Source organism: Vulpes vulpes, chromosome 8 (genome assembly GCF_048418805.1).
Source record: "Vulpes vulpes isolate BD-2025 chromosome 8, VulVul3, whole genome shotgun sequence".
In the NCBI taxonomy this organism is placed as follows: domain Eukaryota; kingdom Metazoa; phylum Chordata; class Mammalia; order Carnivora; family Canidae; genus Vulpes; species Vulpes vulpes.
Window position 1 is genome coordinate 4,290,632 of NC_132787.1, and position 23,727 is coordinate 4,314,358.

The window sequence follows — 23,727 nt, forward strand, 5'->3', positions numbered from 1 at the left end:
TAAAGTAAAAAAAAAAAATCTTAATTTGTTTCCAGAATTATAATCCTACTGATACTGCTATTCTGGTACTTTTGTGTGTGATTATGGGATACAGCAAATCAGTAATTATACTGGGGTCACTGAGATCTGAGATTTTCACATGGGATAAAGGAGATACAGATATGAGGCTGAAGAAATAAAAATCATGTAAAGCCTGAATTTAAATCAGAAGTATCAGCATAAACTCATGATATATTTTTGTTAAAAACAAATACACACATTCTTTCATAGCTTTGTCCAATGAAAGGCTTTGAAACGATGAGCATACCAATAACCATGAAAACTTCTTGTACCTACCCAGTGGGCTGCAAAATATCATCTCCCCATTAAAGTGAGGACTCTGACTTAGGACTTGACTGACCCTAGGCCTTTGACACAAAACATACAAGACACTGGAACATCTTGTCACACTAGGAATAAGCAAACCACTAAAAATTACTAGGAACAGGCAAACCACTGAAAATTTGACCAAAGGTTAACTCAAAGAGGCAACAATTCATCAATGAGGATAATACACCAAGTATGTTTAAATATCTAACAACAAAAAACATCAGAATAGTCACTTTTTAAGGTTCCCAGGGAACTAACAAATTATTTTCAAAAACTGATAATAAAAGCTAGAACCAAGCACTTATCATGCATTCAATATGAGCTATACCTCAAGGTAATAAAAATGATGGCAAGCTTTTCTTTATAGAAGTCCTTCAACTAATAAATGGAAAAAAGAAAGCCTGAAACTAGCACCTCTTTGTAGCCTTTAATTAATAGATTTAGTCAATGATCAGTAACACCCAGCATAAAAGACAGACACAAAAACACAGGTTTTTTGTTCTCTCTCTGCTGCTTCCAAATCAAATCATTATTTTGATCAAGCCTCTAAATCTGGCTACCAATCTGCATGAAGTACAGGGGACAGAGGATCATGTTAAATTACACTAAAAAATATAACTAGCCAATTCAAAAGTAGGCAAAGGACTTGAATAGACATTTCTCCAAAGACAATATACAAATGGTCAATAAACACATGAAAAGATGTTCAAAACCATTACTCATTACAGAAATGCAAATTAAAACTACAATGAGATACACCTCATATCCAATAAGATGACTACTATTATAAAACAAGCAGAAAAGAATAAGTGTTGGAGAGGATGTGGAGAAATTGGAACCCTTGTGCACTATTGGCAGGAATGTAAAATCGTATAGATCCTGGGAACACAGTATAGAAGTAGCTCAAAAACCCCAGAATTAAAACATGACCCAGCAATTCTACTTGTGGGTATATACCCAAAATAACTGAAAGCAGGGTCTCGAAGAGACAGCTGTTATACCCATGTTCACTGCAGCATTATTCACAATAGCTAAAATGCAAAAGCAACCCAAGTGTCCATCAACAAATTAACGTGTTAAGTAAAATGTGGTATATACATACAGTGGAATGTTATTCAGCTTTAAAAAGGAAGGAAATTCTACAATATGCTACATGGATAAACCTTGAAGACATTATGTTAAGTGAAATAAACCAGTCACAAAGAAACAAATACTGTATGATTTCATTTATATGAAGTAATTAGAATAGTCAAAAATCACAGACCAAAAGAATAATGGTGGTGGTTGTCAGGGGCTGGAAGGAGGAGAGAATGGAGAGTTACTGTTTAATAGGTATAGAATTTCAGTTTTACAAGATGAAAAGAGTTAACATGAATGGATGTGGTGAATGTGTTTAGTACAACTGCACTGTATAAAGATAGTAAATTTTATAAACACAATAAAAAATATAGCTAGCAAAATGTATGAGAAACTCTGAAAAACAAGTAACAGTTATTTCAACATACTTCCCAAAGAAAAAATAAATAGGTTTAAGATGAAACTACAGATTTAAACTGAGAACAAAAAAATGGGAATCAGGAAAAATCCCTGGGACACCTGAGTGGCTCAGTGGTTGAGTATCTGCCTTTGGCTCAGGGTGTGATCTCAGAGTTCCAGGATCAATCAAGTCCCATATCGGACTCCCTGCGTGGAGCCTGCTTCTCCCTCTGCCTGTGTCTCTGCCTCTCTCTCTCTCTCATGAATAAATAAAATCTTAAAAAAAAAATCTAAAAGAGAAAGTTTTTTTTAAATATATTTTTTTAAATTTTTATTTATCTTTGATAGTCACAGAGAGAGAGAGAGGCAGAGACATAGGCAGAGGGAGAAGCAGGCCCCATGTACCAGGAGCCTGACGTGGGATTCAATCCCGGGTCTCCAGGATCATGCCTGGGCTAAAGGCAGGCGCTAAACCGCTGCACCACCTAGGGATCCCTAAAAGAGAAAGTTTAAGGTCTAATTTAAAGGCATTATTCTAAAAAAAAATACATTTTATTTTCACATATTTTAACTACTTTAAAATAAAAGTAACTCTCCATTAATACTTAAGAACAGAATTACAATATTTCCATTTTGTATTTGTATACACTGTACCTATAAAGCAGAAATCAATATATTGTAATTTTACACCGTATTGAAGAGTATTAAGTAGTAAATATGTCATGTTAATATGCTGCAAGTAGGTTTTTTTACATTTAATACAGTATGTTTTATAGATTTAGGAAAAGAATTACAAGGAAATTTTTATTGGTTAAGTGGACTACATCAATGCAACAAATACACACAAAATTTCAAAGTCCCAAACACACAAAAATGATTATTTCTCTTACTTAATATTAATAGATTTGACAAAATAGGCAAAGACTTGTACACTGAAAACTAGAAAGCAATGCTGAGAATCAAAAGCCTAAATAACTTTAGAGAGACACATTAGAAGATTAAATATAATGAAGGTGGTGATTTTCCCAAATTAGATGAAATCGCAGTCAAAATCCCAACAGGCATTTTTGTAAAACTGATACACTGATTTGAAAATGTCTATGGAAATATCAAGGACCTGGAATACCTAAAGTAATTCTGGAAAGTCAAAAATTTGAGAACTTAAGACATTCCCTGATCTTGTAACTTTTCATAAAGCTACAGTAATCAAGACGGTAGGGAACTGATTTAAAGATATATAGATCAATGGAACAGAGTCTAGAAACAGACCAAGCATATATGATCAAGAAACAGTTAACAAAGTGACCAAGAATCTTTTCAACAGGTAATGCTGGAACAAATGTATGTACATTTTGAAAAAGAACCCTGACTCTTCACAACATACAAAAGAAACTTGAAGTAGATCATAAAATCTAAATGTGAGTATAATCTAAATGTCAAAGTATACTTCTAGAAGAAACCACAAAAGAAAATATTCATGAACAGAGAAGACCTTGATTTCAGGCAAGACAAAAATAATGAACCCTAAAAGAAAAGTGATAAAAACAGATTTTATTAAAATTAAACACTAATTTTTTTAAAGATTTATTTATTTATTCATTCAGAGAGAGCGAGAGAGAGGCAGAGACACAGGCAGAGGGAGAAGCAGGCCCCATGCAGGAAGCCCGATGTGGGACTCAATCCCGGGTCTCCAGGATCACACCCCACGCTGCAGGCGGCGCTAAACCGCTGCGCCACCGGGGCTGCCCCTAATTTTTCTTTTTTAAACTTCTGCTCTTTGGTCAATTACTTTCGACAAAGGAGGCAGGAATATACAATGTGGAAAAGACAGTCTCTTCAGTAAATGGTGTTGGGAAAACTAACAACATGCAAAATCACGAAACTGGACCACTTTTTTATACTACATACAAAAATAAACTCAAAATGGATTAAAGACTTAAATATAAGACCAGAAATAAAAAATTCCTAGAAGAAAACAAAGGCAGTAAGCTCTCTGACATCAGTATTAGCAATATTTTTTTGGATGTGTCTCTGCAGGGAAGGGAAACAAAAGCAAAAATAAACAAATGGACTATGTCAAACATCAAAGCTTTTTTTTTCTTAAAGATTTATTTATTTATTCATTCAGAGAGAGCGAGAGAGAGGCAGAGACACAGGCAGAGGGAGAAGCAGGCTCCATGCAGGAAGCCCGATGTGGGACTTGATCCCGGGTCTCCAGGATCACACCCCGGGCTGCAGGCGGTGCCAAACCGCTGCCAAACCAGGGCTGCCCAACATCAAAGCTTTTGCACAGTAAAGGAAACCATCAACCAAATGGAAAGGCAACCTATTGAATGGAAGATATCTGCAAATGATAACAATGATAAGGAATTAATATCCAAAATACATAAATAACTCACACAACTCAATATCAAAAAAACACAAAACAATTTAAAAAACAGGGAGAGGACCTGAAGAGACATTTCTCCAAAGAAGTCATAGAGATGTCCAACAGACACATGAAAAGATGCTCAACATCACCAACCATCAGGGAAATGCAAATCAAAATCACAATGAGGTTATCTCCTCACACCTGTCACAAGGCTATATTAAAAAAAAAAAGTAGGGATCCCTGGGTGGCGCAGCGGTTTAGCGCCTGCCTTTGGCCCAGGGCACGATCCTGGAGACCCAGGATCGAATCCCACGTCGGGCTCCCGGTGCATGAAGCCTGCTTCTCCCTCTGCCTGTGTCTCTGCCTCTCTCTCTCTCTCTCTCTGTGTGACTATCATAAATAAATTAAAAAAAAAAAAAAAAAAAGTAGTTACAATGTTGGTAAGGATATGGGGAAAAGGGCAACTTCTGTACACTGCTGGTGGGAATGCAAAATGATGCAGCTGCTATGGAAAAAAGTATGAAGGTTTCTCAAAAAATAAAATATAACTACCACATAATCCAGCAATCCCACCTCTGCATACTTATCCAAAGAAAACAAAAATGCTAACTTGAAAAAAACATATCCCTATGTCCACTGTAGCCTTACTTACAATAGCCAAGATATAAATGCAACTTAAGTGTCCATCAATAGATGAAAGCATTGTACACACACACACACACACAAATATTATTCAGCTCTAAAAAAGAAAAAAATCTTGCCATTTGCCACAACACTGATAATATCATGCAAAGTGAAATAAGTCAGGGAAAAAATACTGGGTGATTTCACTTATATATGGAATCTAAAAAAATGATACAAACAAAACAGAAACTCACTTATTCAGGATAAAAATCTGATGATTGCCAGGGGGAAATAGGGTGGAAGGATGGATGAAATAGGGGAAAATTAAAAGGTACAAATTTCCAGTTATAGTCATGGGGATGTAACGGATATATATGGAATGTAGTTATAAATATTGTAACAAGTTTGTATGGTGACAGATGGTAGTTAGCTTTATGATGGTGATCACTTCCTATGTATATAAATTTTGAATCACTACAATGGACACCTGAAACTAATATTGTACATCAACTACACTTCCATTAAAACAACAATAACAAAAACCTCCAAAACTTCTGCTCTTCAAATATGCACTGTTAAGAAAACAAGAAGGCAAGTAACAGCCTAGGGGAAATAGATTTGCAATATAAACACACCCCTGACAAAAAACTTATATCCAGGAATTATAAAGAACTCTTATAATTCATAGTAAGACCAACAATCAAACTTTCTTAAAATAGAAAAAAAGATTTAAAAAGAGACTAACCAAACTACAGTACATTACTACTATTTGGCAATAAAAGAATGAACTACCAATACATGCAATAATATGGTTCACTAAAATAATGGCAAGTGAAAGAAGTCCAGCACAAAAGAGAATATACTGTATAGTTTCATTCATATGAAACTCCAAAAAAAAAAAAAAAAAAAGAAACTCCAGAAAAGACAAATCTATGGGGGCAGAAAGCAGATCAGTGACTAGATTGGTGGTTGTGGATGGTTGGAGAGACTGGAAAACAAAACAAAAAAAACCCTCAAAACCCAAAACTAATAAAAATTTATGCTTAAAACAAATATCTTATGCAAATTATACACCTCAGTAAAGTTGATTTAAAAACAGACTAAAAAATAATCTTTTCTGGAGAGGGCCTTAGCTAAACTAGACTCAAAATCCAAAGGCATAAAGAAAAAGATTTATCAGTCTTACAAACTTGCTATAAAAAATAAATTTCCACAGAAGTACCACTAACACAGTAACAGTCACATCTGATAAGACTAATCTCTAAACACTTACATAATCACAAATCGTTAAGAAAATCTTTATGGAAAAACAGCTTTTTCTACTTTTCTAAGTAGAAAAATCAGAATCAACCACATTTTAAAAGAAATAAAAAGGGGATCCCTAAAAAAAAAAAAGGGGGATCCCTGGGTGGCTCAGCAGTTTGGCACCTGCCCTGGGCCCAGGGTGTGATCCTGGAGTCCTGGGATCGAGTCCCACATTGGGCTCCCTGCATGGGGCCTGTTTCTCCCTCTGCCTGTGTCTCTGCCTCTCTCTCTCTCATGAATAAATAATAAAATAAAATCTTAAAAAAAAAAGAAATAAAAATACTAGAATGAATTTAAGTTAATTCTATTAAACAAAGGCATAAACTCTTCAACTTAGCAATTTCATTTCTAGGAATTTACCCTAAAATTATATTTGCATATATAGACCAAAAAAATGTATAAAAATGGCAGAATAGTGTCTAAAGGTAATTAATACTCAGAACATCTAGTTCTCAACAAAAAATTACAAAACACACAGAGAACTTTGACCCATTCACAGGGAAAAAAAGAATTTGATAGAAACCATCCCTTAAAGGAAGCCCAGATATTGGAATTACTGCTCAAAGATGTTAAACCAGTTATCTTAAAGGTGTTCAATGAACTAACAGAAACCATTACAAACCTGAGATTAAAACCTGAGAGTAATCAGGAAAAAAACGTAGGAACAAAATAATGTAAAGGAAATCAGTAGGCCTATCCTACGAAAAATGCTAATGGGAGTTATTCAGGGTGAAATAAAGATACCAAAGGGTAACTGAAAGCCATAAGAAGAAATAAAGAACACTGGTAAGGATAATTACATAGGTAAACATAAAAGAAAATATTACTATACTTTTGGTATATAATTCCTTTTTTTTAGATTTTTATTTATTCATTCATGAGAGACAGAGAGGCAGAGACACGGGCAAAGGGAGAAAGAAGCAGGCTTCCTGTGGGGAGGCTGACGCGGGGCTCAATCCCAGAACCCCAGGATCACGCTCTGAGCCGAAGGAGACGTTCATCCATTGAGCCACCCAGACATCCCTTTTTTTTTTTTTTTAAAAAAGAGCTTAATTATTTGAAAGTGTACATGTGCACAAGTAGGGGGGCAGGGAAGAGGGAGAAGCAGGAACCTCTTCTCAGCACAGAGCCTGATGTGGGGTTCGACTTCAGGACCCTGGGATCATGATCTGAGCCAAAAGCATACACAAAACCATCTGAGCTACCCAAGCACCCCACTCTTTTTTTATCAGATTTATTTATTTTTTAAAAAAGATTTTATTCATTTATTCAGGAGACAGAGAGACAGAGAGAGATAGACTCAGGGACACAGGCAGAGTGAGAAGCAGGCTCCATGCAAGGAGCCCGATGTGGGACTCGATCCCGGGACTCCAGGATCACGCCCCAGGCCAAAGGTGGCGCCAAACCGCTGAGCCACCCAGGGATCCCCTCTTATCAGATTTAAAAGAGAAATGAGAAATGAATAAAACAGAAGTACAGAAGCAGAGTATTTGAATACTATTGTAACTAAGCATTATTCACATGAGGTTTTTATAAATTTTAACCCCCAAGAGAACCACACACACACACACACACACACACACACTTTAACAAAATATAGAATAGCAAAGAAGGAAATAAAAAAGGCAGTAATAGAAAAGTTGGGGGGTAGGGGCGCACCTGGGTGGTTCAGTCTATTAGGCATTTGCCTTCGGCTCAGGTCATAATCTAGGGTCCTGGGATCAAGCCCTATCTTGGGTTCCCTGCTCAGCAGGGAGTATGCTTTTCCCTCTTCCTCTTATCCCTCCCCCATCCCTCTCCTGCTCTCTCTCAAAAAAAATCTTGAAAAAAAGAAAAATTGAGGGGGAAAATAAACATGAAAATCATACAGAAAATACTAAAAATGGAAGAATTATTCTTCCTCATCAGTAATTACTTTAAATGGCTTAAATTCTATGACTGAATTAAAAAAACAAACAAACCAGGATCCATCTATATGTTATCTATAACAGATTCACTTTATTTTATTTTTATTTTTTATTTATTTTTAATTAATTAATTAATTAATTAATTAATTTATGATAGTCACAGAGAGAGAGAGAGAGAGAGAGAGAGAGAGAGAGAAGCAGGCTCCATGCACCGGGAGCCCGATGTGGAACTCGATCCCGGGTCTCCAGGATCGCGCCCTGGGCCAAAGGCAGGCGCCAAACCGCTGCGCCATCCAGGGATCCCCAACAGATTCATTTTAAATCAAAGAAACTGGAAGTAACAGGATGAAAAAGGACATTCCAAGTAAAGAGTAACCAAAATACATCTAAGATGTCTATACAGTTGACCCTTTCAACAACACAGGTTTGAATAGCACGTGTCTACTTATATGCATGTTTTCAATAAATACAGTACAGTACTGTAAATGTATTTTCTCTTCCTTTATTTTATTTTTTAAAAAAGATTTTTATTTATTTTAGAGAGACAGTACTCTCGATTTAGGGGAAGGGGAGAGGGAGAACGAGAGAGAGAATCTCAAGCAGAGCCTTGCTGAACACAGAGCTCAACTTGGGGCTCAATCTCATGACCCCGAGATCATAACCTGAGCCAAAATCAAGAGTTGGACACTTAATCAACTAAGCCACCCAAGTGTCTTCCTTTATTTTAATAACTTTTTCTCTAGCTTACTTTATTTTTTTTTAAGATTTTATTTATTCATGACACAGAGAGAGAGAGAGAGAGAGAGGCAAAGACACAGGCAGAGGGAGAAGCAGGCTCCATGCAGGGAGCCCGACGTGGGACTCGATCCAGGGTCTCCAGGATCAGGCCCTGGGCTGAAGGCTGCACTAAACCGCTGAGCTACCCAGGCTGCCCTCTCTAGCTTACTTTATTGTAAGAATACAATACATACAATATACAACATATAACATATATTTGTTAATCAACTGTTTGTTATTGTAAGGGTTCCAACAACAGTAGGCTAGTAGTTCTAAATTTCTACAAGTCAAACATTGTATGTAGGTTTTCAAATGCTGGGTAAGGACAGGTCAGCAACCCTAACCCTCGTGTTTTTCAAGGGCCAACTATATCATTAGGCAAAACAGACTAAGTTACAAAAGGTTACAAACCACAAGGGACATTATATACTGATAAAAAGTTCAATCTAGCAAAAAGATAAAACAAATATAAATATATGCATCTGCCAACAGAGCCTGAAGATAAATAAAGCAACACAGAAGTGAAAGGAGAAAAAGACAATGCTACAATAGAGACTACAATAACTGTCTTTCAAGAATAAATAATGAGACAGAAGAGCAATAAATAGAGAACCTTACCCATAAAAAAGAATGAAATCTTGCCATTTGCAACAACATGGATGGATCTAGAGAGTATAGTGCTAAGTGAGTTAAGTCAGATAAAGACAAATACCATGATTTCCCTCATATGTGCAATTTAAGAAACAAAGCAAATGAAGAAAAAGAGACAAACCAAAAAACAGACTCCTAACCACAGAGAACAAAATGATGGTTACCAAAAGGGATGTAGGTGGGAGGATGGATGAAATAGATGAAGGGGATTAAAAGTACGCATAAATTTTTTAAAGATTTTATTTATTTATTCATGAGAAACATACAGAGAGAGAGAGAGGCAGAGACACTGGCAGAGGGAGAAGCAGGCTCCATGCAAGGAGCCCGACGTGAGACTTGATCCCAGGTCTCCAGGATCACACCCTGGGCTGCAGGCGGCACTAAACCGCTGTGCCACCAGGGCTGCCCTAAAAGTACACTTATCATGATGAGCACTGAGTAATGTATAAGACTGAATCACTACATTGTACACCTGAAACTAATATAACACTGGGGGTTAACTATACTGGAATTAAAACTAATAATAAAATAAAATCCCTGTCAGGGAAGAAAAAAAAAGAAATGGAGAACTTGAGTAATACTATAAACCAATCTGACCTAATAAGGCAGTACTCCAAACACCACAACATACATTTTGCACAAGTGTACATGAACATTCTCCATGATAAACTGTACGTTGTGCTAAAAGCAAGTTTTGACAAATTTAGAAAGACTGAAACCATACGAAGTATCCTGGAATGAAACTGGTAATTAAGAAAAAGCAGAAAATTAGTAAATATGTGGAAATTCAACAATGCATGTTCTTAACCAATGGGTCAAAAAAAAAATAAGGAAGTTATTAGAAAATAACTGGAGGGGCGTCTGGGTGGTTAAGGTAGATGCTTAACTTGGTTAAGCATCTACCTTCGGCTTAGGTCAGGATCCCAAGAGTCCTGAGATCCAGCCTTGCATCAGGATCCCTCCTCAGTGGGGAGTCTGCTTCTCCCTCCCCCCCTGCCTGGTGCATCCCCTGCTTGTGTGTTTACATTCTCTCCCTCTTTCAAATAAATAAGTAAAATCTTTAAAAAAAAGAACTGGAGATGAATGAAAACAAAAACACAATCCATCAAAATTTACTGGATGCAGGGAACAGTGCTAAGAGAGAAATTTATAGCTATAAGCACCTTTGTTAATAAGAATGATCTCAAATCAATAACCCCAGTTTTCATCTTAAAAACGGGGAAAACAAGCAAACCAGATCTAAGGCTAGATACTGCATGATTCCACTTAACTGCAGTATCTAAAATAGGTAAATTCATAAAGACAGAGATTAGAAGAGAGATTACTAGAAGAGTGGAAGGATGAGCAGTTACTATTTCATGGATTTTCTGTATGGAATGATGCAAAAAATTCTAGACAAATACTGGTGATAGTTGCATAGCAATGTAAATGCAAATGCTAAAAAAAAATGGTAAATTGTATATATGTGAACTCTACTACAAAAAAAAAAAAATCCCAAAGAAAAATGTAAGACACGATGTTCATAACACTAGAAAAATAAATTACTGCTCACTCACGGAGAAAAATGGATAATTAAATCGTGATGTGCATGAACAATATTGTGTGTATACTTGAAATAACAGTGAATGAAAAGATCTTGAAGATCTATTAAATGAAAAGAGGAGGTGGATGTCTACTGTACATTCTTTATCATGTAGACAAGAAAATTCCTAGGTGGCTATAGAAAAATGCTCATCACCTCTGGGGGAAAGGACTGAAGGAATCTGGGAAAGAGAGACTGAATTAATTATTAATTATTTATTTAATACTGTTTGAGTTTTTTAGAACATGCAAGTATTTTCACACTTTAAATTCTGAAATAGACATATGAAAGGAATATATAAATATATATTCTATTTGACATGTTCTGTAATATTTATCAGTTATGACACCCAAATAAAACTTGAATATTCTCAGTCATAAAAAGAAAATTAAAACATGATGAGGCACTGTGTCTTTTTTTTTTTTTTTAATTTTTTATTTATTTATGATAGTCACAGAGAGAGAGAGAGAGGTAGAGACACAGGCGGAGGGAGAAGCAGGCTCCATGCACCGGGAGCCTGATGTGGGATTCGATCCCGGGTCTCCAGGATCGCGCCCTGGGCCAAAGGCAGGTGCCAAACCGCTGCGCCACCCAGGGATCCCTGAGGCACTGTGTCTTAACGAAATTATCAACAGATGGACAATATTAGTCATTTAATCCTTTTGTCCTCCAAGATCACTGTTTGTGAATCACAGAATTTCAGAAATGAAAAGCATGCACACTTCAAAGAAATAAACCAGGACCTCAGAGGTAACCTGACATGCCCAAGATCAAAGAGCTTGTGGCTGAAAGCAGGATCAATGGTTGGAATATGATTTCTGGCTCCTGCACCTGTCTTTTTGGGTCTTAGGTCATTTGGTTTTAACGAATGATATAAAAATTAATGTGAATTTGTAAATCTCCTTGCAAGAACATTGCAATGTGACGGCTAATTAAAGGAACCATAGGGATGCCTGGGTGGCTCAGAGGTTAAGTGTCTACCTTCGGGTCAGGTCATGATCCTGGAGTCCCAGGATAGAGTCCCACATCGGGCTCCCCGCAGGGAGCCTGCTTCTCCCTCTGCCTGTGTCTCTGCCTCTCTCTCTTTCTAAAGAGATACTAAACCAACTGAGCCACCCAGGCACCCTTAGAGAGAGAGAGAGAGAGAGAGAGAGAGAGAGAAAGATATCAAAATATCAAAATAAATATAATATCAAAATAAATATATATATATTTAATACTACATCTAAGATTTCAAAAAAGCAATCAGCTCTAAGAAATGGGAAGTATAAGGAATAATCAAAATGATTATTTATAGATGACATGCTCTCTGCCAGATGATCTTCATTAGACATAATCAAGGAATTCAGACAGGTTCCTGCAGACAGTGACATTTTTTATTTTAATTAATTAATTAATTAATCGGGGGGGGGGGCAGTGACATTTTTTAAAAAAGATCACTAACATACCAAGGAGAAGGGGAAAGCAACAAAAATTACTTTAAGGAAGAAATTATAAAAGTCATACAGAAAAAAATGGTCTGAGAATAACCAAGACAATCTTAATAAATATGAGTAAGGAGGGATGATTTGCATAAGGACATAGGATATTCTAAAACTATGGTCGTTAAAACATATTTATATTGATAAATATAAAACATAAATTGAAAAAAACATATTGATATTGGCTCAATAAAGACGGATAGAATAGAGAACCTAAAGCCGACCTGACAGATGCAACATTACACACAAGTTGTGGAAAAATAGACCACTCAACAAATTATTAAGTGTTGAGATAACTGCCTTTCCATATATGGAAAAAAATTAGATTCCTATCATGTCCTGTATATGATCATTCCAAATGTATCAAAGACGTAAATTCCTTTGATAGGAATTAGATTCCTATCATGTCCTGTACATGATAATTAATTCCAAATGTATCAAAGACGTAAATCTGACATACAAAACTTCAAAGCTATTAGAAGACCTAGAAGATCTTTATAGCCTCAAGTAGGAGAGAGGGATAATAGGGAGAAGCAGAGGAAATAGAATAAATGACAGGTCTCTTCATTTCTAATTATAGAAAGTAATAATACCACCTGCCACACATCAATAATGAGATTTAAATATGTCCAGTTTTTAGAATAAATAGAATATCAAAAGTAAGCCAATGTTGAGGATTCTATTTTATGCATTTATTTTTATTTTTTTAAGTAGGCTCCATGCTGGGGATTCATGGAACCCAATGTGGTGCCTGAACTCACAACCAGAGATCAAGACCTGAGCTAAAATTAAGAGTCAGATGTTAACTGACCCAGCCACCCAGGTGCCTTAGGATTCAGTTTTAGACGGTAGCTCTGATATCAACTGGAGAATGGAAAAGTTGGGGAAAGCCGAAGGCAAAATCATTAAAAGGCTACTCCAACTGTTCAAACCTAAACAATAGTAGTCATAATTGAAAGAAGTTTTATTTTATTTTTTTAAAGATTTTATTCATCTATTCATGAGACACACACAGGAGAGAGAGAGAGAAGGAGAGACACAGGCAGATGGAGAAGGAGAAGCAGGTTCCATGCAGAGAGCCTATGTAGGACTCAATCCTGGGATTACAGAATCACGCCCTGAGCCGAAGGCAGGCGCTAAACTGCTGAGCCACCCCGGGATCCCTGAAAGAAGTTTTAAAGGTAGATTCCACTGAATCTGAGAAAAGGTAAGACCTGTAAAGACAATGAGCAGGTGTCATCAATGATAATTCCCAGATTCCAAACGGATGAACATCAATATGGTGACACAATTAATTTTGAGATGAGGATGACAGTATAGGGAAGGTTTTCCACCTCTGTCACTAAAAAATTATTCCTGCTCTTCATTTTGATTATCTTTCATGTTGTCAATGAGCATCTAACTAAAACTTCATGCGGTCTAAAGGTAGGCCTTTGGAAAGAATTGCTACCCTAACAACTAATTTTCTAGCTCATCATATGAAATTTCTTTGAAATCATGACAGGTTTTATAAAATATCCAAATGTGTTTTTTAAATTCTCAAACAGACAAGCAACAACAATTTTCTGGCTTCACACTAGCCTCTACTTAGAAACATTTCTTACCATGATTGGCTTGCCCTGAAATGTTTTAACTTCTTCTCTTAAGTATTTAAAAGCCTGTTAACAAAGCAGAAAGGAGCTTTTATTAGCATTCAAACATTTCATTAAAGCCATCTTTTTTTTTTTTAAGATTTTATTTATTCATTCATAAGATACACAGAGAGTGAGGCAGAGACATAGGCAGAGGGTGAAGCAGGCTCCCTGTGGGAGCTCCATCCCAGGACCCCAGGATCACAATCTGAGCCAAAGGGAGATGCTGAACCATTGAGCCACCCAGGTGCCCCAAAGCCATCTTTATTTTATTTTATTAAGAGTTTGGTAGAGTTTAGTAACTATCTCGAAGCTAAACAGTAAAAAATTCTAAAATCAATTCCATTATTCAGGTGGTAAGGAATGAAAATGTAAAAACACCTCAGCTAAAATTCAAATTTACTGTAGATTAGCTACTATGGATTATTGCAGAAAAAATGCACAAAACCCAACAGACCCAAAATATCACTACATATTTAGTTAAGAATGGTTCAATCAGACAGCTTTCTAAGATGAAGAATAAAAAAAAAAAAAAAATCAGTGGGGTGCCTAGCTGGCTCAGTTGGTGGAGTATGCAACTCTTGATTTCGGGGTCATGACTGAGTCCCACACTGGAGGTATAGTTTACTTCAAAAATCAACCAACCAATCAGTGCGCAGTTTTAAAATGCTATTAGAGGTATTTTTGTTTTTTTGTTTCAATGCGAATATTACTTCTCTTTAAGTTGGATATGACAACATGTAAGAGTAAAATCATTAATGTCAAAATTCCAAAAATCAGAAAGGAAGTTATATATTTATTGCAGGCCTAGTATGTATATACTAAAAATACTAACTACTGAGTACATGGTTCCCAATTTTTAATTTTAAAATTGTGCTTTTTATCGATAGGAAACTTCTTAAATTGAAACTCTAAAGGCTTTAAGAACACAATCAAAAAGGAAACCAATTAAGCAAAACCAAAAAGGTGAACAAGGTGATCAACAGTCTTCACAAATATTGCTGTAAGCATTTATTTCTCAGTTAAAATATACCATTACTTTTTTTTTTTTTGCCACCAAGACTTCAAATCAGAAGAAATGTTTTCTTCTCACCTGTTGTGCATCTGTGTCTGACTGGAAAGTGATATACCAGTTGCTATTGTGTGCAAACTCACAGCTTATCACCTTGGGGCAGTTTTCATTTTTGAACAAAGCTTTAACTTCCTAAAAAAAAGAGAAAACTTTAGTGTAAATTTTGTATATGATTGAGATAGAATCTAATTTTAAGATCAGCTAAACTGAAGCATTTCACTTTTAGTGGCAAGTGAAATTTCCCTTATTGGTAAAATCTCTCTAGACCTGCCATTATCCAAAAAAAGAAAAAAGAAAGAAAGAAAAAAAAAGGTCCTTCATTAACATTTTCTAGGTGTCAGTATTTTCTCATCCTCATTCAATCCAGGTTGCTCTGTCTATATCAGAGTCACAAACATGAACTCTGTGCAAAGGTATCTTTACTTTTCCATTATTGAAACTGAAATTTCATAACTGAACCCTAAAACAAATACATGTATTTCAAAAAAGAGGATTACCAAAAAAACTCAAACCTGTGTAAACAGCTCACAGCTTGAAAAATAGTTCATAAAAAGAAAAGAAAGAAAATAACTGGAAGTCAGTATTAAGCATTTCTAAATGGTTATAGAGGGAAAAGAAACATCTACTGAAATTACATTCATGCAGCAGGAGACACAGATTTACAATGAAAACAACTCTGTTTAAAAGATTTATCATCTCCATTTTACAACTGAGGAAATGGTAGCTCAAATTGTTTAACCTACTCACACTGTCACAAAGAAGAACTCAAACTCAGATTTGTATGCTTCCAAACTCCATTCTGTCTAATACCTATTTGAGTTCAAGGAGAAATTCAGTAGTAACCAGTAATTCCCATATATAAACAATCTGATCAGGTTAAAATGCCCCATAAAATACCAAACTACCATGAGGTATCCATTTTTAAAAAGGTAATTACTAAGCTGATGGGGCAATCAACATGATGACAGTGAAGTCTAACCTGTATTTTAACTCCCTTAAATTTTTACTGCACTGAATTAAAAGAAGAATGTCTCTACTTATAGAGATATTTGCTTGGGTCAAATACTACTTGAAATAAATACATATGCAACTGGCTGAGTTTTGTGACACTATAGAAGTGGTGAAATATCACCAAGTTTAATTAATAAAATGCTCATCCAGTCCAGAATTACATTTCTGTAGAACTATCTGTGGAACTGCTAGACTGCCACCCACCAATCTCTACCTTCAAAAATCCACAGATATACTCCAAATATTTCTAATTCTCTTAAATGAATAATGAACTGATTCGTTTATATAATCTTTATCGAGCTATCTTAGTCATCTGCACTTCCTTCACTTTTTCTTAATGAACAGTATGTTGCTGCCTTGTTCCTTCCTGCTTTTCATGTGTGACTTGTTTATACATTCAGAGTGTAAATTACAGTAACTATAAAAATACTACCTAAACTTTGATTGGTTTTACATGCCAAATAATGCTCTAAGTTCTTTATATATTAACTCACTTAATTCTCACAAATTTAATGAGTTACGTATTTAATATCCCACTTAACAGACAGAGAAAACAAAGCAAAAGAGGTTAGGTATTGAATCCAAGGTCACAGAGCTAACAGGTAAAAGCTAGAATTCAAATACCTAGGCAGTTTGGCTCATATATCCTATACTGTTTCTTAATAATGCAAAATTCTTCCCATTCTGCGATTTTCCTTTCAATTTGTTACTTTGACATATAGTTCATAATTTTACATAGAAGATCTATCTAGCGACAGTTTCTTTTCTAATTTTTCTCACTGCTTCTAAGTTTAGGAAATCTTCATTCTGGAGAGTTAATACTGAAAGACTCTGGGCAAAACGATTAACTACTAATGTGCCAAATTTGTTAGGTGGCAAGAGTCTAAAAATTCTTTTTAAATGGTTGACCAGGGGATCCCTGGGTGGCTCAGTGGTTTAGCGCCTGTCTTCGGCCCAGGACGTGATCCTGGAGTCCCAGGATCGAGTCCCGCGTTGGGCTCCCTGCAAAGAGCCTGCTTCTCGCTCTGCCTGTGTCTCTGCCTCTCTCTCTGTGTCTCTCATGAATAACTGAATAAAATGTTTAAAAAAATAAAAATAAATAATAAATGGTTGACCAATTACTGTCTATCAGTTACTAATTACTCCTCTTCATGTCTAACTTATCATTTTTTAAAAGATTTTATTTATGTATTTATTCATGAGAGACACAGAGAGAGAGAGGCAGAGACACAAGCAGGCTCCATGCAGGGAGCCCAACGTGGGACTCCATCCTGGGACTCCAGGATCACGCCCTGGGCTGAAGGCAGATGCTCAAGCACTGAGCCAACCAGGTGTCCCTCTAACTTATTATCATTAACATGGCAAACCAGTGTAAAGTTCTGTGGTTTACTGGTTAAGAAACATGGGCTCTGGAATCAGAGAGAGCAAGTTCAACTCAGATTCTGCCATTTAAACAGCCCATGTGTCCTTAGGCAAGTTATTTAACCATACTAAGGCTCAGTTATTCTATCTGTGAAACAGAGATAACAAAACCTTAGGCTTTAAGTAACCATAAAGTATACTGCACAATACTTGGTTAAACCTAATTATTAAATAAATGTTGTTATACATACATTACTATATAAGCATCTATTTCTGGATTATATTGTTTCATTCAAATGTTATTTTATTCTTGTACCTGTACCACACCATCTTTATGCCTGCAATTTTGCTTTATATTTGCTAGCTAGGAGAATTAGTCTTGATTCTTATTTTTCTTTATTCCTAAGTTTATTCTTTCAGATGAATCCTCAAGTTCTCAAAAGAGCCTATTTATATTTTGCTTGCCATTCAAATCAATAAACTGACAACTAGTAACACTGCAATACTCAGTCTATCATTCTAAGAAAATGGAATTATGTCTTCCTCCCTCTGTACCATTCTTCCAGTGTTTTAGAGTTTACAAAACAAAATTTATCCTATTCACAGTAACTGATATGAGGGCACTGATTTATACCTTGTTTATACTCAATTTAAACAGTTAAAGAACACACTCATCTTTAACAACGCTTAATAATTTACCTCTATAGGTGTTGTTTCAGGAATCTCTCTAAGAATCACAATACAACGCTTATGACTTGGTCTCACTTTCTCACCCTTCTCATCAACTTGCACCATGGGAGAAGCTGAAATTTAAAAAAGTGTTTCATCCAAAAGTGACAAGGAAAGATGTTAATATTGCCATTAAAAATTATTCATTTCTGTTTCCAAGTGAATACATTAACAGAGGTAAATATCTTAAAAAAATAAATTGGAGAACCAAAGATTACAGCTGTAACAAAATATTTTGAGAATACACAAAAAACACTGTCAAATGTTATTCTTTGAATATACAGGGCACGTACTTTGTGTCTTGGGACTATGTTGGGGTTGAAAAACTTTTAGGAGTCTATAATACATAGCTAACAAGGTAATTACCGTGTTTAACTCTGAATTCTGGATTTCTGGAGATAACAAGAATTAGTGTATTTGCACTCCACTCTTATGACTGGCTTACAGAACTGCATTCTGACATGTGAAAAAAATTCTTAAAATTCAAGTTTAAGAAGCACTTAAACCAAGAATTAAACTCAAATGACTGTAATTTCCCCTTGATTTTAACATATTTATTCTTACCTACTATTACAGACACTGAGAAGCCATCTTATAAATGCTGACTTTGAGGAAATATTTAATGAAGATAGTACCACATAGTGAAAACTTTTATTTGCAGTCTCTTCAGAGAGATAATATGCCATATCTCTCTCTGAACAGGTAAGTAGTGAGAACAGAAGAAACAGGGAACAAAAGTTGGGTGTAAGTACTAGATTCTAGCCCTTAGAGATGGAGGATTCCAATGATCTCTTGGTTAATTTTTTTTTTTTTGATGACAAGACTGGTTTGTTTTAAGAAACCACTGCACAAACCAATTAGAGATTTCATAAATGTTTTTAGCCCTCTGAGAATGGAAAGCCTCTACGCTCATTTAAGTCTATTATTGGACTTGTTATATTTAACTTTTAAACATTTTCAATGACACATTTCATATAAAAGTGAAGATCTGCCTTCATTCGGGTAAGCAGTTAAAACTTTGGTATAATTTTCCTAAGAGAGATTACCAAGAAATACTGATATAAGACTATAAGACACAAACACCATTAAATATGCTTAGAACCTCAAATTCTTTATCAAACTTTAGAGTAGTTATTTGTCACACTACAGACTGCACTTCTTTAACAGGTGGTGGAATCAATTTAGGAAAAAAAAAGTTAATTCCAAGTATTTAGTGTTTATCTGAATAATTACCATTTTCAGTTGTCTGTGGGTTTGTGGTGTGCATAATGTGTATAAAATGTACTTCTTACCTGGGCTCAAAAGTTTGAGAACAGAATGATTCACAAGATGTGATAATGATACATATATATGACTTTCTAAAAGCCCAGAAAACTGAGATTTAATTGCTTACTCTTGAGTAAGTGGGTATTACAATGAACCACTACAGTGCAGAATTGATAGAGAAGCTATATACCAAGTCAGTAAAAATAAAGATAAATTATTGGAACTACTAGATTAACAAAAAACAGGGAGTTAACAATTCCCTGCCTGGTGAGCACAGCTTAATGTACAGAATTGTGGAACCACTATACTGTATACTTGAAAATAATACGTGTCAACTACAATTTAAAAAAACAGCCAACAAAAAAAATTCCCTGTATGATCAGAAATCAAAAGAATATTTAATTTAGCTTTTTGCCTTTAAAAATAAGCTAAAAGGTATGATTTACATACACCTCAACACTTCAAGAATTAGATCAGGATCTGTAGTCAGCTTTTTTATTTCTTCCATGTTGGCAACTGTCCAAATTGGGATGAACTGATCACTGTCCATCTGAGATATCAGGTAAAGATCCTTTGACAAATTTTCTCTGAAAGGAATAAACAGAAGAGTCCCATAAAACAAACAATTCTTAAAAAGTACCTAAAAAAAGAGGTGCCTTATTTACTTTTGTCACTAAGTCTAGGAAAACAAGATTATGCTACCAGAAATAACACAATGAACTATGAAAATACATAATACACAAGTATACTCTAAACTTTCAGAAAATTTCTGAATTGCCGAAAGTTTCTGAATCATGCCCAAAAGTTCTGAACGAGGGAACTTTATGGAATTATACTGATATGCAGTGAAACTTAATATTAAATTGAAAAATGCGTTATAAAATATTACATACAGTGTAGTTTCATCTTACAAACACTTTATCATTGATGTTAGAATATGCATATAGGGAAAATTATGGCTTCAATCGTGAGTTTAACTGTAAGGGGTTTAAAATTTCTGAATGTTTTCATTTTTTATCAGTATGTTTGACTTTTTATTTTATTTTATTTATTTATTTATTTATTTATTTATTTATTTTTTATTTATTTATGATAGTCACAGAGAGAGAGAGAGAAAGGAAGGCAGAGACGTAGGCAGAGGGAGAAGCAGGCTCCATGCACCGGGAGTCCGATGTGGGATTCGATCCCGGGTCTCCAGGATCGCGCCCTGGGCCAAAGGCAGGCGCCAAACCGCTGCGCCACCCAGGGATCCCCCGACTTTTTATTTTAAAGATATAAACAGGGATGCCTGGGTGGCTCTGTGGTTGAGCATCATCTGCTTTTGGCTCAGGGCGTGATCCTGGAGTCCAGGACTGAGTCCCATTTCAGGCTTCCTGATATCTCCACCTCTTTTTCTCTGTGTCTCATGAATAAATAAAATCTTAAAAAAAAAGATATAAACACTTCCATCTTACACATAAAATCTTGTAACACACCGAAGTAAAATCATAGTCTCATAATGTCTTATTCATGGCAGATCTCTGAAGCAAAGCATATCTTTGCTTATAAGCCACCTTTTCTCAATGACCCTATTTAAAACTGAAACCACCCAAGCACTCTTGATTCCCCTTCCTTTGCTTACAGTGTTCTAATTTTTTCTTTTTTAAAGATTTTATTTTATTTACTCATGAGAGACACAGAGCGAGAGAGGCAGAGACACAGGCAGAGGGAGAAGCAGGCTCCACACAGGGAGCCCGATGTGGGACCCGATCCCGTGTCTCCAGGATCACGCTGTGGGCCACAGGCGGCGCCAAACCACTGCGCCACTGGGGCTGCCCTCTAATTTTTTCCCACAGACCTTATCACCTAGCACACTTCTAAGTTATTATGCTTTAAAAAAAAGTATGTTTGTTTTGTCTCCTCCAGCCAGAATACAGGTTCCACGAAGAATCTTTGTTCAAAATATATTTCAAGGCCCTAGTGCCTGGCAAAGAGTAGGGGCAAAAGACTTTGCATTCATGTTTTACTAAAAGTAGTAATTACTTTTTAAAAATTAAAATTGTCAACAGGTTGCTTTGGGGGCAAAAAAGAATAGAGAAGACACCAGTAAAGGTTAAAATCATTTTGGCAAAAAAGGAGGAACATAGTAAAAACATTTTCATCAAGAGATTTTCTTAAAATATATATATATATATATTCTTTTCTTGTTTTTTAGAGAGGGAGAGGAAGGAGAAGGACAGAGAGAGAACCTTAAGCAGGCTCTATGCCCAGAGCGGACCCCAACATGGGCTTAACCTCACAAACCTGAGATCATGACCTGAACTGAAATCAAGAGTCAGATCCTAAACTGACAGAGCTACCCAGGTGTCCCTGTACACAAAATATTTATACAACTAAAAAGCTATAGCCTAAATCAACTCTGACTTTCAACATGTCTATTCTTATAAAACCTTGGTCAAACTTTTTTTTTTTAAGATTTTATTCATTTATTGGGAGATAGAGCATGAGTACCTGCACAAACTGGGGTAGGGCCAGAGGGATAGGGAGCATATTCCAAGCTGAGTGTGGAGCCCGATGTAGGGCTTGATGCCACAATTCTGAGATCCCGACCTGAGTAAAGTCAGATGCTTAACTGACTAAGCCACCTCGTGGCCCAACCTTGGTCAAACTTTTAAAGAAATTGTATCTTGTCAGAAGTCAAAGTAATGGATATAAATCACATCTATGATTTGACTACTCATGACCAATACCTGATATGCACTAATAACAATTTTGTTGAGTCACAGACCAATCAGACAGTTAGTTGGTTTGAACTGAGTATCAAAGTTCTGAGTAGGATGTTGGAAATCATGAAAAACCAGAGCTCCTACCTACTCCAACAACTAAAAAGCCTGGCTAAATTCCAAAAACCATATTTCTGGAGATGGAGGAAAAAAGCTACAAGAACAAAACTAAATTCCAGAAAGATCATCTTTCTTTCCTGCAGGCATTCAAAGATCCGGGGCCAGAGCGAAACCAGCAGAGCTTTAGGCCGCTGCCCAGGATTGGCACTGTGAACTGCCAACTATAGGAGCTCCTAACATACAGATTTCCCCCCATATGACATTTCCTGTGCTCTAAGGAGGGAGATGGGAGTCAGGCTGAAAAGGGAGAGTAATATCTCTGTGGTTTTGTGGAAGTTCCTGGGGATGGACAAAGCTTGCATCAAACACAAGTAGGTCTCCCCCATAAGACATCTGCCAGGTTTTGAAGCTTAACAGGGTTAAGAGACTAAAGAGCTAACCTCAAACCTCTCAAGAAAAAGATTAAATTCCCCTTGGTGTTTCAGGATTGAGGTAACAGTTAACAGGCAACTTCTAAGTCAAAAGACTAAAAAAAGGTGATGCCTAAGGAACAGAGATAAATCAGAGGTAGACTGAGTTTAATTAAGGTGGCTGCTCAGCCCTAACCCAGCTCAACTTCCGAATGGATTGAAGCAATGAATCTACTTCCACCTACAAGAAGCTCAAATCTTGTCTAAAGGGAAAAATTACATTACCTGCAGCTCCTAGTTTCTTTTATATGTAATGTCCAGCATATAATCAAAATTTGTAAGACAACAAAAAGGCAGGAAATTATGACAGAGAACCAAGAGAAATAAACTCAAATATAAGCAAACACATCAATGATCCAGTTAGTAGGCAAAAATTTTTAAATAACTATTGCATGTATGTTACAGAAAAAGAAGTGTATCACAGGCACAAATGACTAAAGACAGAAAACTCCTATTTTTATTGTTTTATCCTGTACTAGATTATAAAGTCAAAGAATAAAAAGGAGGGGAAAAGGGAGGGGCTATTTCAGATAAAGAATCAATTAAACTGGGATGCCTGGGTGGCTTTAGCGGTTGAGCGTCTGACTTCGGCTTAGGGCTGATCCCGGTCCAGGGATAGAGTCCTGCATCAGGCTCCCAGTGAGGAGCCTGCTTCTCCCTCTGTCTATGTCTCTGCCTCTCTCTATGTGTCTCTCACAAATAAACAAAATCTTAAAATTAAAAAAACAATTAAACCTGAGTCAAGAATATATCATGTATAAAGAAAGAAGCCTAGGGGTGCCTGGCTGGCTCAGTTGGTGGACACATAAACTCTTGATCTC

The 23,727-nt window shown here is 36.1% G+C and overlaps 1 protein-coding gene across 3 annotated transcripts in view; it reads right to left on the reverse strand.

Annotated features, from left to right (window-relative positions):
- LARP4 (La ribonucleoprotein 4) overlaps window positions 1-23,727 on the reverse strand; it is a 72,507-nt gene that overhangs the window by 19,986 nt on the left and 28,794 nt on the right. For all 3 annotated transcript variants that reach the window (XM_026000314.2, XM_026000315.2, XM_026000316.2), the window contains exons 5-8: window positions 20,065-20,201; window positions 18,319-18,422; window positions 15,268-15,378; window positions 14,148-14,201 (exon numbers count right to left, since the gene is read on the reverse strand). In XM_026000314.2, the coding sequence (XP_025856099.1) occupies window positions 14,148-14,201; window positions 15,268-15,378; window positions 18,319-18,422; window positions 20,065-20,201 (406 nt within the window). The remainder of the gene's footprint in view (window positions 1-14,147; window positions 14,202-15,267; window positions 15,379-18,318; window positions 18,423-20,064; window positions 20,202-23,727) is intronic.